The sequence below is a fragment of the Diabrotica virgifera genome, chromosome 2 (genome assembly GCF_917563875.1).
Source record: "Diabrotica virgifera virgifera chromosome 2, PGI_DIABVI_V3a".
Classification (NCBI taxonomy): Eukaryota; Metazoa; Arthropoda; class Insecta; order Coleoptera; family Chrysomelidae; genus Diabrotica; species Diabrotica virgifera.
The window spans coordinates 65,413,320-65,430,133 of NC_065444.1; the positions used below are offsets into that span (position 1 = coordinate 65,413,320).

A 16,814-nucleotide genomic window follows, 5' to 3' on the forward strand; every position below is an offset into this window, starting at 1 on the left:
CCCACACCCCCCTACACGCGACATTATATATACACGAAATTTTCGATTTTCTAAATCTGACTGAATTGAAAATTGGGCCAACTCTTATCTTAAAGTTCAGAAAAAGACTCACCAATTTATATGTCAACCATCGATTTTGGTCCAAGGGTGTAGATTTTACGGCCCTTCCTATTTAGGGTCTGCTTTTCGTTCTCGTCCCCAAAACTCCCAAAAACTTTAAAAATCAAGTCCAATCTTTGCGGCTTCTAATAGAGTTCTATTAGAAGCCGCAAAATTCAAAACTTTCTAATTTTGAAAATCGGTTATACCATTCAAAAGTTATAGAGCTTAGAAATGTGATTCAATTTTTATTTAAAAAGGGGAAAATGTTTGTGGATATGTATGTATGTGTGTTTGAAAGTTAAACCGATTTGATATTTTTTCTCTGTGTTTGAAGAGGGGATCAGGGCCGATTTAAAACCGGTGTAGTTTGTGACTTTTGACCACCCATAAGCCAGCTATAGGACTTGGTAGGTACAAAACGGCATATTTTTTGGGGGTATATATATTCGGATCAAGAAGAGGCAGGAGAACCGCAAATACATCAAATTAATAGCGTTGACTTAAGCTTTCAAATGGTGTCTAAGCCGTCAGGATCAGACATACACACGGCTCAGTATAGTCGAAAAAATGAAAAACTAAACTTTTGTTTTGTTTTATTTAAAAAAAAAATTTGGTTTTTCGACAATTACTCAGCATTTTAACCTACAAATTGCGCCAATAACTTAGCGTTTGTAGAAGGACTCAAGAAGAATCTAACGGTGTATACCTTATATCCGGTAAAGTTCGAATTTTTAGGATATAGGCTTCATAAGTATGATAAAATCTATTTCCTGTGGGAAAACGGTTTCTCAAGCTCAATAATTCCTGTAATAGCTTCAGTTATCATACTTGACCTTAGATTCATGAGATACTACTGGTCAATACGTTTCAAAATTATGTTTACTGATCAAAATCGGTTAAGCCGTTTAGAAGTTATTAAGCTAAAAAAGTATAATCCAATTAACGATTATTCCCGAAATGGTACGACGCTAAATTTGATCTGGCAACGGGCAATCCGACTTCATTTACCGGCCATCTCAATATTTTTGTTTCAATCTATTTCGAATAGAAAAAAGTCTAGTGTACATTCGATGGAAACTAGATCATTTGGGTTATAATGCAACAAAGGTGACCATTTATAAAGCTTGACGTGTAATAGGGGAACATTGCATTCAACTTCATACATTTAATTTCTAAATAACTTTGAAAAACTTCTGATACAAGAATAAAAAACCGCTAAACGCCGTAAAAATGAGTGGCGCATAAAATATTCCAGCTACAAAAGATCTGATATGAAAATTACGTGGCGCGAAAATGTATTTTCATTTTGATGCAAAACAAAATTCTAGTTTTATTTTAAAATATTTTTCCATAATATTTGCTAAATTTGAAGTAAACGCGCCACAAAAGAGTTTCAAAATTCAAACTGTATCAAAGTTACTCTGTATCAAAGTTACTCTTGTGTGGCGCGTTTACTTCAAATTTAGCAAATATTATGGAAAAATCTTTTAAAATAAAACTAGAATTTTGTTTTGCATTAAAATGAAAATACATTTTCGCGCCACGTAATTTTCATATCAGATCTTTTGTAGCTGGAATATTTTATGCGCCACTCATTTTTACGGCGTTTAGCGGTTTTTTATTCTTGTAATTATATACATCAATGAATCGAACAAAAACATTCAGAGCGAACGTAATAAAGAGGATAATGCAGTGGTTAAAAAGGTTTTGGAAAATTTTTCAATAGAAAAAGACAATCTAAAAGTATTTCGCATTGGTAAATTCACGGTCAACAAAGCTCGGCCAGTTAAAGTTATTTTAAAATCTAATGAAGATGTTAAACAAATATTAAAAAATAAAAAGGAGATTAAAGTTCCTGGAGTAAAAATTTCGGCAGATGAAACTAAGCTTCAAAGAGAATACTTCCAGAAAATAAAGAAAGACCTTGAAAACATCACTGCAGCGGGGGATAATACCAAAACTATTAAATACATTAATAACAAACCCACTATTGTTAATAATAATGGACTTATTAGAAGAAAAAACTAAAATATGACCCTAGTATACGTCTTAATGCTGATATATTATATTTAAATGCCCAAAGTCTTCTATGCAATAAAGATCAAATTGAAGGATGTTTGGTTCCATATGATCCTAAATTAATCTTGGTAAGTGAAGCTAGAATAACTAATGACATTGAAGATGTCGAAATTAACATTGAGGGGTACAATGCAGTAAGATGTGATTCGACGAGTCGTCATACTGGTGGTGTTAATATCTATGTAAAAAACTGTTTCACTACTCTGTTTTTAAAACTTTTACTCTGGAGGGAAACTATTGGTGCAAATTTATAAAAATAGCAATTGGTTCGTCTCTAGTGGTTGTTGGTTGTCTGTACCACTCTCCATCTTCCTCTGATGCAATATTTCTGAATAAATTTGTGGATATTTGTGAAATTTTTGCATCTAATTCTTTATGTATTTTAGTAGGGGATTTTAATTTGGATTACTTTAGCAATAGTTTTTATAATAATAAAATTAAAAATATACTAACAATGTATGGGATTAGCCAGCTAACTGCTGAGCCCACCAGAATTACTAATGTAAGTAAAACTCTTCTTGATTATGTGTTAGTTAATCAAAATAATTGCGTGTCTGATGTCCATTCTTCACCAGCAATTACCGATCATTCGGTAATTTCAGTGAATTTTTCAAACTGTATTAATAACTTTACTAATTTATCAAGATCTTTTAGGAACTTAAGTAGTACTAATATGAATAAAATTAAAACTGATTTGATTTCATACCGTTGGTCTTTGGATAATGTTGATGTAAATATTTTATACCAAGAGTTACATGATACGTGTGGTAGAACATTAAATAATGTAGCTCCCATCCAAACGTGTAGTTATAGGGGTCACTTGCCATGGTTTGATAATGAAGTAGCCAATAAAATAAGAGCTAGGGATAGCAGCTACAAGGTGTTTAAGAATTCTTTGGGTCAAGAGAGGGATAATAATTGGTTAACTTTTAAAAAACTTAGAAATGAGGTTGTGAATGTGTTGAAAGTCAAAAAGGACCAATACTACTTTGATAAAATTGACAGAAATAAAAATAACTCTAAATTAATGTGCAAGACTTTAAAAAAATTAATTAACAGGAATGGGTGGGATTTTCCAAATAATATAGAATTTGAGTTTAATGGTCAGAAAAGCGTATGTCATGATAAGGTGGACATTGCAAACAATTTTAATGTGTATTATGTTAATAGCATAGAGGATATAGTCAACAGTATGGAATTACAAGATTCTTGGATTAACGTTAATAGTAATTTATATATGCCCTTTACAAAATTTAAATTAATATCACTTTCTGACCTTAGACACATCATTAACTCTCTTGATAGTAAGTACAATCCACAAGACGTTCTTTGTAGTAAAATGATTAAAGAAGTATTTGAAACCATAGGTCATGTTATTTTAAATTTAATTAATACTTCCCTAGATGGTGGCATTGTTCCATCTGACTTAAAAATAAGTACAGTTGTTCCTATCCCTAAAGTGACAAATACTATTAAGTCGAGCGAATTTAGACCTATCAACATGTTACCGGCTTTGGAGAAAGTATTGGAAACGGTTGTATACGAGCAAATTCTTGATCACATAGATTTGAACCATATTTTAATTAATCATCAAACCGGTTTTCGTAAGAATCATTCACGTGAAGCGGCTGTTCAACTCTCAATATGTAAATTTAAACAAGAAATAGATAGAAATAATTATACAGTTGCAGTTTTTCTAGATCTTAAACGAGCGTTTGAAACGATTGATAGATACATTTTATTGGATAAGCTAAAAACCTATAGCATTAATGGAGCTGTTCTGAATTGGCTAAGGAACTTCTTAACTGACAGAAAGCAAAGAGTAAAAATCTCTGATGTATTATCCGAAACTGTCAGTAATAACGTTGGTGTACCGCAGGGTAGTGTACTTGGACCATTGCTTTTTATATTATATTTAAATGATATAAATTTGTTTGTGGACTGTGAATTTATTAACCTTTTCGCTGATGATACCCTTTTGGCTTGTAGCGATAGTTCTATTGAAGGGGCGGCTGACAAAATGAATCACGTTTTATGTTCAGTGTCTAAATACTTAAAACTTAATAAACTTAAATTAAACGTAAGTAAGACAAAAGCCATGATAGTTACATCTAAATTTAAGTACAGGAGTCTTAATACTAACAATATAATGTTAAACATTGATGGGGAATCAATTGAACTAGTGACACAAATTAAATATCTTGGTTTTCAATTAGATAATACTCTATCATTCGACATGCATCTCGAGTATACGTGTAAAAAACTCACAAAAAATTGTATTTCTTTACAAGAATTTCTAAGAATTTGTCACTTCAGTCAAGGATCACTGTATATAAATCGATAATCCAACCTCATTTTGATTTTTGTGCATCCATCTTATATCTTTTAAATCTTAACCAACTAGCCAAATTACAAAAATTACAGAATCGTGGAATGAGGATCATTTTACATACAAGTAGATTAACACCTGTCACATTGATGTTCAATACTTTGCAGTGGTTTTCTGTATCGCAACGTCTTTTTTATTTGACCATGATATTGATTTTTAGAATTGTACATGGATTGGCACCTAAATATTTTCTCGATCTTGTTAGTTACAATTCAGATATTCACCCTTATTTTACGAGAAATTCTAATAATATTTACATCAGCAGAACCAATACTACAGGTGCTATGAACTCACTTCTCTATAAGGGTTTTGATAATTTCAATAAGTTGCCAACGGAACTCAAGTTGAAGACCTCAATGAACATGTATAGGAAAAATTTAAAGAATTATGTTGCAAATTGTATTTAATGTCTCATGGGCTTCTAAATGTGTTTTTTAACTGCGTGTAGTTTAATGTAATATTTTGAGTAATGTAGTATTTTTAATGCTTGTATTGTAATGGAATATTTTAAGTGTTTTTTGTCTTTTGTTTTATTTTTATTATTATGAATTGGATATTGTATCTTAATAACACTTTTCTATTGTCAAATAATTTAAATTGTATATACATATTATAAAATATCTCAATTGTAACTGTATATTAGGGGTACCTACTTTTTGAATAAATTCTTCTTCTTCTAAATTTTTCTAATTTCACCTTAATTTTACGGTCGCCTTTCACCTAGATAAACACCCAAATAATTATACTTAATTAAATTAACAAATTCTATATTTACATAAGGAATTATAATTTTTTTTAAATAAGGCAACATTGCAGAATCAACTGCGCTCAACCCATGCTTAAACCAAATTTACACCAAATGCGCAAATGTCATGGCGGCCATATTTTGAAAATATGTGAAAAATATCACAATTTTAAATGAGATAAACACAAAAATTAATGAAAAAATTTTAAATTGACAAAAAAGTAAGGCAGATATATTATATACACAGTTGTCAGACTCGTGGGGGGAGTGAATCAGTACCAAATAAATACCCTCTGAGCTATAGAAATACAACATTGAGACGATGATTAATATAGTTTATCATTCGATAAGAGCTTCCTTTTTCCCAGTAACTCTTGCATTCCTTCTCCTCAATTCGTTTTTCAACGCACAAACAGTCCAAGATCCGTATTTTTCGGCCATAATTTATTATTTATTAAATCGTAATCAAAAACATCATATACAAACTTCACGAATTGTCAAAACATTGACCTCCAACTACACTAGCGCCGCCAATCGAGAGCAACGGCGTACATAGCTGCCATTAAAACATATCTTTGGTCATGTTAGCCTTGGAAACAATTGTAATTACTCAACTGATGTTCTGAAATGTTAGTTATGTTTGTACACGTCACACTGATCAGTTCCTATCATTTATATTTGACCGTAATGTTTGTTTTTGTATTTTACCGTTTAACGTAATGACCTAATTAATTACTACCTAGCAACCCATGTACCACGTGTGGGAGGCATATGTTGCCCCAAGGCCATATCCATAGGGATTAGGCCCATCCTTTGGATTTTATAATGTTTCCATTTGTGTAAGACATTTACTCTATTTTTAAAAGGTTTTAACCTTAGTATTTTTGGGTGGCCTAGCATGTTCTTGAAACACTGATAATGCTCTTCTTACAGAGCGAAAACGTTTTGTTTTAATATTTGTAGCCCTTTTATGGGCTTTTTAAATAAATATACCTACCTTTTACCAAGACAAATTTTTCATTAAATTGTATATGACTACTATTTTAACCCATTTGTTCCCGATCACGCGCCAGCGCGTGATACCGTTACTTCAGTCAGGTGTTCCTACTTTTTCTGTCTTTACACGGCAAATTACGTGTAGTAAAATTCACACTGGTATGGATATGATTTTTTTTTGACACATTCGGAATAGGAAACATACAACACAAAAATTCCTATCTCACACTATTAACTGCTAAAATCAACTCAAATCAACTTAATCTTTCATTAAAAAAAGAAGAATTATTAGAAATCGTGGGAGTGTCTACTAATCTCATAGAATTTTGTGGGGTTTATTTCTACAAAATATTTTTATTTTGTACAATAAATAATTTTCTCATTTGTTATCAATACATTATACTGGTACAAATAAATAATTATTGATTGGCGTAAGGTTTATGTTATTTTATGTCTGTTTACTATTAATAATATTGGATATGAGCAGGTGCGTTGGTTTTGTAGTAATTTTCAGTCACTTCTGACAACTGAACTTTTCAAAAAAGAAATTACTAACGTCAGTGTCAAAGTGAATCTCGATAGAGCGAATTCAGCATGTCATTCTACTTGAAAATGTCATCATTAACTTAAAGAGATGGCTTTTGAATGTTCTTGGATAACTGGATATTGGAATAATTGCAAATTATTAATTCAGTTAATAAATGTGATAATTTTTTCACTAACTATGTATTCAGTGATTGTAATAATTTATTTGTACAACAAAAACTAATACTCAATCGAGAAAAGAGGAAAAGTGTTAAAGTGATTTTTTAATAATATATTGTTCTTATGGAACGCTTACAATTTTGAACATCTTTAATAACAAAATACTTGGATCACAGAATATATTATTATCCTGATGTATTCTCTGCTTGGATCTTCCACAAATAATACACAATAATTTTTTTTTTTTTGTAAGCATTTATTAACAATCAGAATTACATATTCTATAAGCTAATTTGATAACAAGTACAATAATATATATCAATGTATTATTGTACACTAAAATGGCGTTATGAGGTACATCACCCAGCGGTTTCTCCTCAGTTTCAGCGAAGATCTATGGGCCATAATCTTCGCAATCTTCTGTTGTTTAGTGGCTGCAGTAATGGTAATATTAATTGGTTGGGGTGGTCTTCCAATTTATCGTGATGTCTGTTGGCTCTTTCTTGAATTACTGTGCTGACTAACGGGATGTTTAGGTCTGTATGAAGGGTTTGGTTGGAAATGTACCACGGGGCATTTGCGATGGTGCGCAGAATTTTTGATTGAGTTCTTTGGATAATTTTTGTGTTTGATTTGCTGGCACAACTCCATAGTTCTATACCGTACGTCCATATAGGTTTGATGACTGTTTTATAAATCAGCAGTTTGTTCTCAATTGAGAGTCGAGATTTTCTACCTACAGGGTGATCAACTTCTGTGACAAAGTCCAATATATCTGTTATTATACAATATATGAAAAAACGTTGTTAATAAAAGTTATAGACACCTTTAATGTACACATTTTAAAATTAGTGAGAAATATACAGGGTCCTCCATAACACGGTGCCAAACCAAAGTTATGTTTTTTTAAATGAAACACCCTGTATTTTATTCAAAATCTGGTTTCTCTACATTTTTCTGATTCTAGAAATATAACACTTGTCTAGGATTATACTGAGTGTTTCAAAGTTACGAGCACTTTTATTAAAAAATCATACTGATTTGATCGCCCTGTATGTTTTAACGGTGTAATATAAACTTATTTTTTTAATGCTTTTGACTGTCAATATTAAAGTAGTTTTGCAAAAATGTACAATTTTTTTATAACTACACAAATTGTATACAGGGTAAGTCAAAATTTAAATACAAGATTTTCTTCATAATTTTAAATGGAACACCCTATATTTTATATTATTATCGAAAAGTTCTATCACTATACTTACATATCTTTTAAATATTCCCTATACCTAAAGTTATTAGTTTTTGAGATATTTTAGTTTTATTGTTGATAGCAACATGTATTACTTAGTTATTAATAACAATACTTTAATTTATCAAAATTTATTAAAAAAACTAAATTAAATAAAGAAAAATGTTCATCGTACCTCTTATGTTATAAAAGGTGTTCAAAATGACCTCCCATAACGTCTACACAAGCCTGGAGACGAGTTTAAAAAGACCTACAGATGTTTGTAAGCATTTGTTGTGTGACACTTTGAAAGGCGTTTTGAAACCTTACTCTCATATCATCAACTATTGTTGGAGGTGCCCTATAGACTACGTCTTTAATATAACCCCAAAAAAAGAAGTCACCTTCGTTTAATTCTGGTGATCTGGGTGGCCAGTGAACTGGCCCATCTCTTCCTATCCATCTTTCAGGAAATAGTTCATCGTTGAGAAGTGCGTTGTGGTGAGCAGGGGCTCATATGTTGGCGGATGTTTAATGGTACATTTTCAAGTAGAATAGGTAAATGATTCACTAGAAAATTTAAATAAACCTCACCACTTACCGATTCCTCATAGAGAGAAGGACCTATAACGTAATTGCCTCTGATTCCACCCCAAACATTTAAGGACCATCTTGTTTGACTATGTGTCTGAACACAGTACGGATTGGTTGTGGAATAATAATGAAAATTGTGTCTGTTTACACTACCATTTTTGTGGAATGTTGCCTCGTCTCCAAAAAAAAGGACAAACTCAAAAAAATCTCTCAGTATCACTATTTGTTTTTGTGACCATTGACAAAATTGTACTCTTTTGTATATGATATGGGTGCTTGTTGTTTTTCTTGACTATGTTCTGGATAGATCCATAACTTATATCTTGCTCTCTTGTAATATTTTGAATACTTGTATGAGGATTTTCTGTAACAGGCAGTAAAACATTTAATTAATTTTCATTCGTAATAATGAATTTTGTTTTTTCCTTTGCTTCATAAACAGAGCCAGTACGATTAAACCTGTCTAATAAGTTGTCAAATGCTATCTTATTTGGTTGCTGACGCTGTGGACACCATTCCTTATAAATTCTTGTGGCAACTAATGAGTTTTTGAAACACTCTCCTAAAAACCATATCATGTCTGTCATTTCTTCACGACTAAAATTCATTGTTGGGTAACAATTATAACAATATGGCAAACAATTATAATCAATAACAAAAGTAAAAACGTACAGATATTTAAATTCTTACATCTGACAGTTCTTGTGTCAATTATTTCAAAGCCACCTTAAACAAAAACTTGCAGCAATTTATAGTTTCCATTTCTTCGCGGAAAATTAATATCATTTTGTCAGTAAATATAAAATTGTCGTTATTGTATATAATTTACCATAAAATTGGAGAAAAAATGAAATGCAGTCTAATTTTAATTATCATTAACAAACTCATTGGAGGTTTCTCATATTATGGGTAATTAATTTACTGTAATAAACGTATCTATGAGTTATCGACAATAAAACTAAAATATCTCGAAAACTAATAACTTTAGGTATAGGGAATATTTAAAAGATATGCAAGTATAATGAAAGAACTTTTCGATGGTAATATAAAATACAGGGTGTTCCATTTAAAAATATGAAGAAAATCTTTTATTTGCATTTTGACTTACCCTGTATACAATTTGTGTAGTGATAAAAAAATTGCACGTTGTTGCAAAACTACTTTAATATTGACAGTCAACAGCAGTAAAAAAATAAGTTTATATTATACTGTTAGAGTCATACAGGGCGATCAAATCAGTATGATTTTTTGATAAAAGTGCTCATAACTTTGAAACACTCAGTATAACCCTAGACAAGTGTTATATCTTTTTAATCAGAAAAATGTAGAGAAACCAGATTTTGAATAAAATACAGGGTGTTCCATTTAAAAAAACATAACTTTAGTTTGGCACCGTGTTATGGAGGACCCTGTATATTTCTCACTAATTTTAAAATGTGTACATTAAAGGTATTTATAACTTTTATTAACAACTTTTTTTTATATATTTTATAATAACAGATATATTGGACTTTGTCACAGAAGTTGATCACCCTGTATAAGCCAATTAATTTCTTTCACTCTCAACTCAATTTGTTTCTTCTTCTTTAAAATGTGTTGTTTCCAGTTTAATTTAGAATCAAGATGAAGCCCCAGGTATTTGACGATGTTCTGTTGTGGTATGTTGACTTGATTAAGGCTAATATTTGGGCATTGGTCTTTCCTTAGTGTGAAAGTTATATGTGTTGACTTAGTTTCATTAGCTTTTATCTTCCATTTCTTTAACCACTGTCCAATTTGGTCTAGGTGTTCTTGAAGTTTTAATACTGCAGCTCTTGGATCCTCTTCAGTTGCAAATATTGCTGTGTCATCAGCGAAAGTTCCAATGGTGGTTTGTGGAGAGGTTGGTAAATCGGATGTGTACAGTACATAAAGAAGTGGACCCAATATACTACCTTGTGGGACTCCTGATTGAATTTTGTTACGGTTTGATAGTTCATCCTCCACTTTAGTTTCAAATTCTCTGTGATTTAGATATGATTTTAATAAGTCAAAGTATTTGTTGGGTAGGGATTTTTTGATTTTACAAAGTAATCCTGGGTGCCATACCTTATCAAATGCTTGGCTGATGTCCAGAAAGGCTGCTGTGCAATACTGTTTATTGTCCAAAGCTCTATTAATTACATTTGATATGCGATGGCATTGTTGGACTGTAGAATGACCTTGTCTTAAATCAATTATTTATCAAATACACTATATATCAATAATATTTAATTAACAACTCAAAATATTGATGGCATTGTTGCACTGTAGAATGACCTTGTCTTAAATCAATTATTTATCAAATACACTATATATCAATAATATTTAATTAATAACTCAAAATATTCCCGATGCAATGCCAAATATTTAAAATTGTCACGGATTGTCAGTGTCTGACTGACACTATATGCTGACAATATTATATTCAGCTGGGTGCGTTGTAAGACAAAGATAGATTTGGAAAATATTACCACGGCATTGTGTTCATTTTTTTCGAATCCTGAAAAAACCAATAAATATTTTTGAAAAATTTAAACGCAGAATGAAAGAATAAATTATTACCGAGGGCCGAAAGTCCCTTAGAATAAATAAAAAGTTTATTTTGAATGAGATATTTGATATTAAAAATCACACTAAATTTTCTCTTAGTTTTTCACCCCTGTAACTTATTAAAATAAACATTACAGAAGTTCTCAGGAACTTTCGGCCCTCGCCAATAACGTAATCTTTCATTCTGCGTTTAAATTTTTCAAAAATACTTATTAGTTTTCTCAGGATTCGAAAAAAATAATCCCCATTTGAATAGCATAGCAGCCGAAAATACGTACCGATCCTCTTAAAAAGAATAAAAAGAAAACTTGCAAAATTTTGTAAGTTTCAACTAGGTAATAATTGTCAAAATTTAACTAAACGACGAAAAAAAAAATGTCGAAACCGGCAAATGAAAGAATTTTTAAATACATTTCAAACGAGCATATGTAAATGAAGATCCATCTTGTATAACTTTAAGTTATTCAGAGCTTGACTTTGAGCAGAGAAAGCTCTAAAGTGACACCGCGCAAGACAAGCAGGTAGAACAGTTCACATTCCCAACATGGCGCGTACCAATGGCTTATACACTAAGAATCAAAATTAACGCACCACCTTAAAAATGGGACATTTGTGATGTCTCGTATTTCCTAAACCTGTTGTCCGATTTGAGTGATTTTTTTAGTATATTATAGCTTTATTCTTCAAGAATATCGATGTAATAATATTATTGCTAAACAGGTAGGTGTCATTGTATAACGAATGTAACAATGATAGTGTGTTTTTTCCTCAAAGTTTGGAACACCCTGTGGAATACTCTAGCGTATATAAAATATTGAAATTAAAACTCAACTGTAGCCTTAGGCTTTCTTAACATTTTGCTTTTTGATTCATTCGCTTATGTGTGATAATAAAAAAGTTAGGTACTTTAACACCCTGCCATGTTCTTCATCAATACAAGGTGTATCTAAATAAGTGTGACAAAGTTTAAGGAGTAATTCTCCATGAAAAAATAATGGCGGTTTGCTTTATAAACATATGTCCGCAAATGCTTCGTTTCCGAGATACGGGATGTTGAATTTTTTCTTACAAACTGACAATTTATTTATTGCTCTAAAACCGGTTGAGATATACAAATGAAATTTGGTATGTTTTAAGAGGTAATTATTGCGCATTTTTTGACATACAATTAAGAATTTTATACTCACAATTCGCGTGCATACGGGTATAAACATTTTAGATACATCCCGTATGCACGCCAATGGTGAATATAAAATTCTTAATTGTATGTCAAAGAATGAGCAATAACTACCTCTTAAAACCTACCAAATTTCATTTGCATATATCAACCGATTTTAGAGCAATAAATAAATCGTCAGTTTGTAGGAAAAAATTCAACATCCCGTATCTCGGAAACGCAACATTTGTGGGCATATGCTTATAAAGCAAAAGGTCTTTATTTTTTCATGCAGAATTACAGCTTAAAGTTGGTCGCATTTATTTAGAAACACCCTTTTTTTATTATCACACACAAGCGAATGAATCAAAAAGCAAAATGTTAAGAAAGCCTAAGGCTATAGTTGAGTTTTAATTTCAATATTTTATATACGTTAGAATATTCCACAGGGTGTTCCAAACTTCGAGGAAAAAACACACTATTATTGTTACACCCGTTATACAATGACACTTACCTGTTTAGCAATAATATTATTACATCGATATTCTTGAAGAATAAAACTATATTATACCTACTAAAAAAATCACTCAAATTGGACAACAGGTTTAGGAAATACGAGACATCAAAAATGTCCCATTTTTAAGGTGGTGCGTTAATTTTGATGCTTAGTGTACTAAACGTCTTATACAGAGTGGGCCAAAGAAAAGAGTCCACCTCGATATTTGGCAGTATTTATTGGATTTTAAGGAAATGACGAAACAGGTCGATTTTTGATCTAAGGGGGACACATTTTTACAGTACATACATGTGTCATTTGTCAACCCCCTCCTTTCCACTTCCCCCACCCCTTATTTTTATATAGGGAATAGGGGTTGTGTGCTAGCTCATTTGAAAGGTTATTCAATTCTCTATTCATTAATATAAACATTAACATAATTATTTATACAGGGTGTCCAAGAAAACATTTTTAAATTAAATTAATTGACACAAAAAGAAGCATGTATGTAATTTATTTAATTTAATATATATTTATGATATAAGTGTTAAAAGTACACGTTTAAGGCACGCATGTGGAAGTTTGCAGAATGAGCGAAGAGAGTTCTGCAATTCACATGAGTGCCTTAAAAATGTACTTTTTAATACGCATATCATACAATATTTTTTCTACAAACGTAATTACAGGACAATATCTACAAAAACTTTTACTTGAACTTGACTGACATTCCATTTTTATATTTTTTTGACATTACATCAAAATTGCCTATACGGTCAATACGAACTGCAATGCCATAAAAATTTTAAAGCACTAGTGCCTTAAAGTAGCATTTTTAACGCTCGTATGGAGTGCTAAAAATTGCATTTTTAACACGGTTGTAGAAAAAATACATTCTACTGCTGCCACAAAACAGAAACAAATGTTTTTGATAAATAAACATTGCTTTTTGCTTAATTTCAATGCTCAAGCTGCCATCAAGCTGCCACCAATCTGCCTCTTGGTAGGTTGAATATTGAATTTAAGCAACAAACAATGTTTATTTATCAAATAAACATTTTCTTTCATTTTTCTGTCAGCAGTAGAATGTATTTTGAGTTAAATAAATTATATACATTCTTCTTTTTGTGTCAATTAATTTAATTCAAAATAATTTTTCTTGCACACCCTGTATAAATAATTATGCCAATGTTAATATTACTGAATAGAGAATTGAATAACCTTTCAAATGAGCTAGCACACGACCCCTATTCCCTATTTAAAAATAAGGGGTGGGGAAAATGGAAGGGAGGGGGTTGACAAATGACAGATGTATGTACAGTAAAAATATGTCCCCCTTAGATCAAAAATCGACCTGTTTCATCATTTCCTTAAAATTAAATAAAAATTGCCAAATATCGAGGTGGACTCTTTTCTTTGACCCACTCTGTATATAACGGATATATAGAACAGTAGAAGAGGTCTAAATAACGAATAATCAAATAAAAACTCTCTCATCAACTGAGTACATTATTATTACTCTTTCATGCTTAAATATATCCTATAAACAGAGTAAGTTAACAAATAGGAGGCGCAATGAAAAGTTGAATAAAATACCTTACCTTAATAATTTTAACAAATTGTTCCACATCAGCGACAGATCCAAGTTCTCTTCGTTGGAGGTGCAAAACTTTTGAACGTTCCTGTTCAAAATCTCTTCCAGGACTAACGAAAAATGTCCCCCCTTTTCAGAATACGGCAACACCGTTTTATCGATAAGGTCACTTGTCAAAAACTTCAACAATATGACTAATTGGTTATCAGTAGTAGATGATTTTAACAAAGATTGTAATACTGTTACCAATATAGACGGATTAGTGTGACCTGAAATATAATGTATTTAGGGCCAATTTATCATATCGAGTTCAACTCCAGTTTAACCTGAACTTTTAGTGAACGTCAGTTTAAAGTCAAAATCGTCTTTCTCAATTCACGTTAAACCGATGGCAGTTTAAACTACGTTCAACTTGAACGCCGAAATTCGGCCGTTGTAACCCAGTTCAGATGATTTCAAGGATTACGCATGCGTTGTATTATTGCGTATTGCGGTATACAACCTATTTTATTATATTAAGCCTAACGATAAACGATAACATTATTTTTGTTTTTATTACATTTATTTATATTTATTAAAATGACTGACTATAAATACTTAAATTTAACTTTATTCAAAAACAGCATAAAAAAGGTCGTACAAAATGGCGAGAGTTTTTTACCTTTTGCCATCTATTGGCATTTCTCGAAAGCTGTAGAACGTGAACTGACAATGAGAAATGCATTCCAAACAAAACCGAAGTTCACCCATGAACCAGTGGCGTGCTGGCCATATAAATGAATCGGTGCAATCACCGAGAGGCCGCGGCCTCTTGAGGCCGGTCAAATAGGTTTTTTCACAAAAAATTGTAGATGTAACAAAAAATATATTTAATTTCTAACTGAATGTTAATTTTGCTAATAATATACTCACGGACAAAAATATTTCATATGCATGTGAAATGAAATTTTTGGTGCTACTATCTTTAGCCCCCAGTATCATAGCAATAGTATTCCTTTTCCGAATGCGATTTTTTTAAGTGTCCTATAAATGCTATAATCGGATTTAAATCTGATCTGGGCTATATGCTGGCCAACATAATTTTTAAATTGAATCTCACAACCAGTATGTCATATCCAATGTGGCTGGCAAATGGCAAGATATGATCTAATAAAATGTTTCCAATGTACATGTCAGCTGGCATTCGCCTAATCACCTCCACGTGTTCGGTATGTCCTTTCAACGCTCCATAGCACTATTCGCCACCATCAAACCTAACGCTCTATATGAGGTTACAACTGGCATACTGTTCACTAACTCTTCTGTAGACGAAGTTTTGTCAATCTTGCTTCCATATAATGAACGGTATGCCAGATGTAACCTCATACAAAGCGTTAATTTGGTGGCGGCATAGTGCTATGGAGTGGTATTTCGTGGAAAGGAGATACTACCGAACTTGTGGAGGTGATTGGGTGAATGACAGCTGATGTGTACATTAAAAACATTTTAGAAAATCATGTTTTGCCATTTGCCAGCCATATCGGATAACAAATTCGTGTTAATGCACCATAACGGAGGTCTTTATGTCGGTAGAAGAGTGAATACTTACCTTGGTGAGATTCAATTTAAAAATTATGTTGGCCACCATATAGCCCACATCAAATTTAAATCCGATTATACCATTTATATAATACTTTAAAACATCGCATTCGGAAAAGAAATCTGATTTCTGTGACACTGGGGGCAGCACCAAAAATTTCATTCCACACGTTAATTTCAAAATATTAATGCAATATTTTTGTCCGTGGGTGTATTATTAAAACATTTCAACACCATTTAATTTTTTTTTAATTGTAAAATACAGTTTAATTAAGTAAATACATAAATAGATTGCTACAGATTTATTTTCATACATACAAGTATATTTATGGTTTTCCAATTTCCTTCAAACTCTGTAGAATAAAAAATTAAAACACGTCTTGCACATTTTTGACGGAATTATTGGAAGTATCGAAAAACGCTTTTATCAAGACAAATCGTTTTATGATGATTTCTGCCTTACTGCATACAATATTGTCATATATGTCATTTATTATTTGTAAGATTGCTTATTATTAAATAAAAAAATATAGCAAATTAAAAAACTCGTTGAATTCAAAGTTTTATGTTTTATTTAAAAATAA

General features: G+C 31.5%; 1 protein-coding gene across 1 annotated transcript in view; it reads right to left on the bottom strand.

Annotated features, from left to right (window-relative positions):
* Window positions 1-16,814, bottom strand: part of LOC114335776 (integrator complex subunit 5) — a 65,226-nt gene that overhangs the window by 22,685 nt on the left and 25,727 nt on the right. Inside the window, exon 9 of the mRNA XM_028286069.2 lies at window positions 14,660-14,921. Coding sequence (XP_028141870.1) covers window positions 14,660-14,921 — 262 coding nt within the window. The remainder of the gene's footprint in view (window positions 1-14,659; window positions 14,922-16,814) is intronic.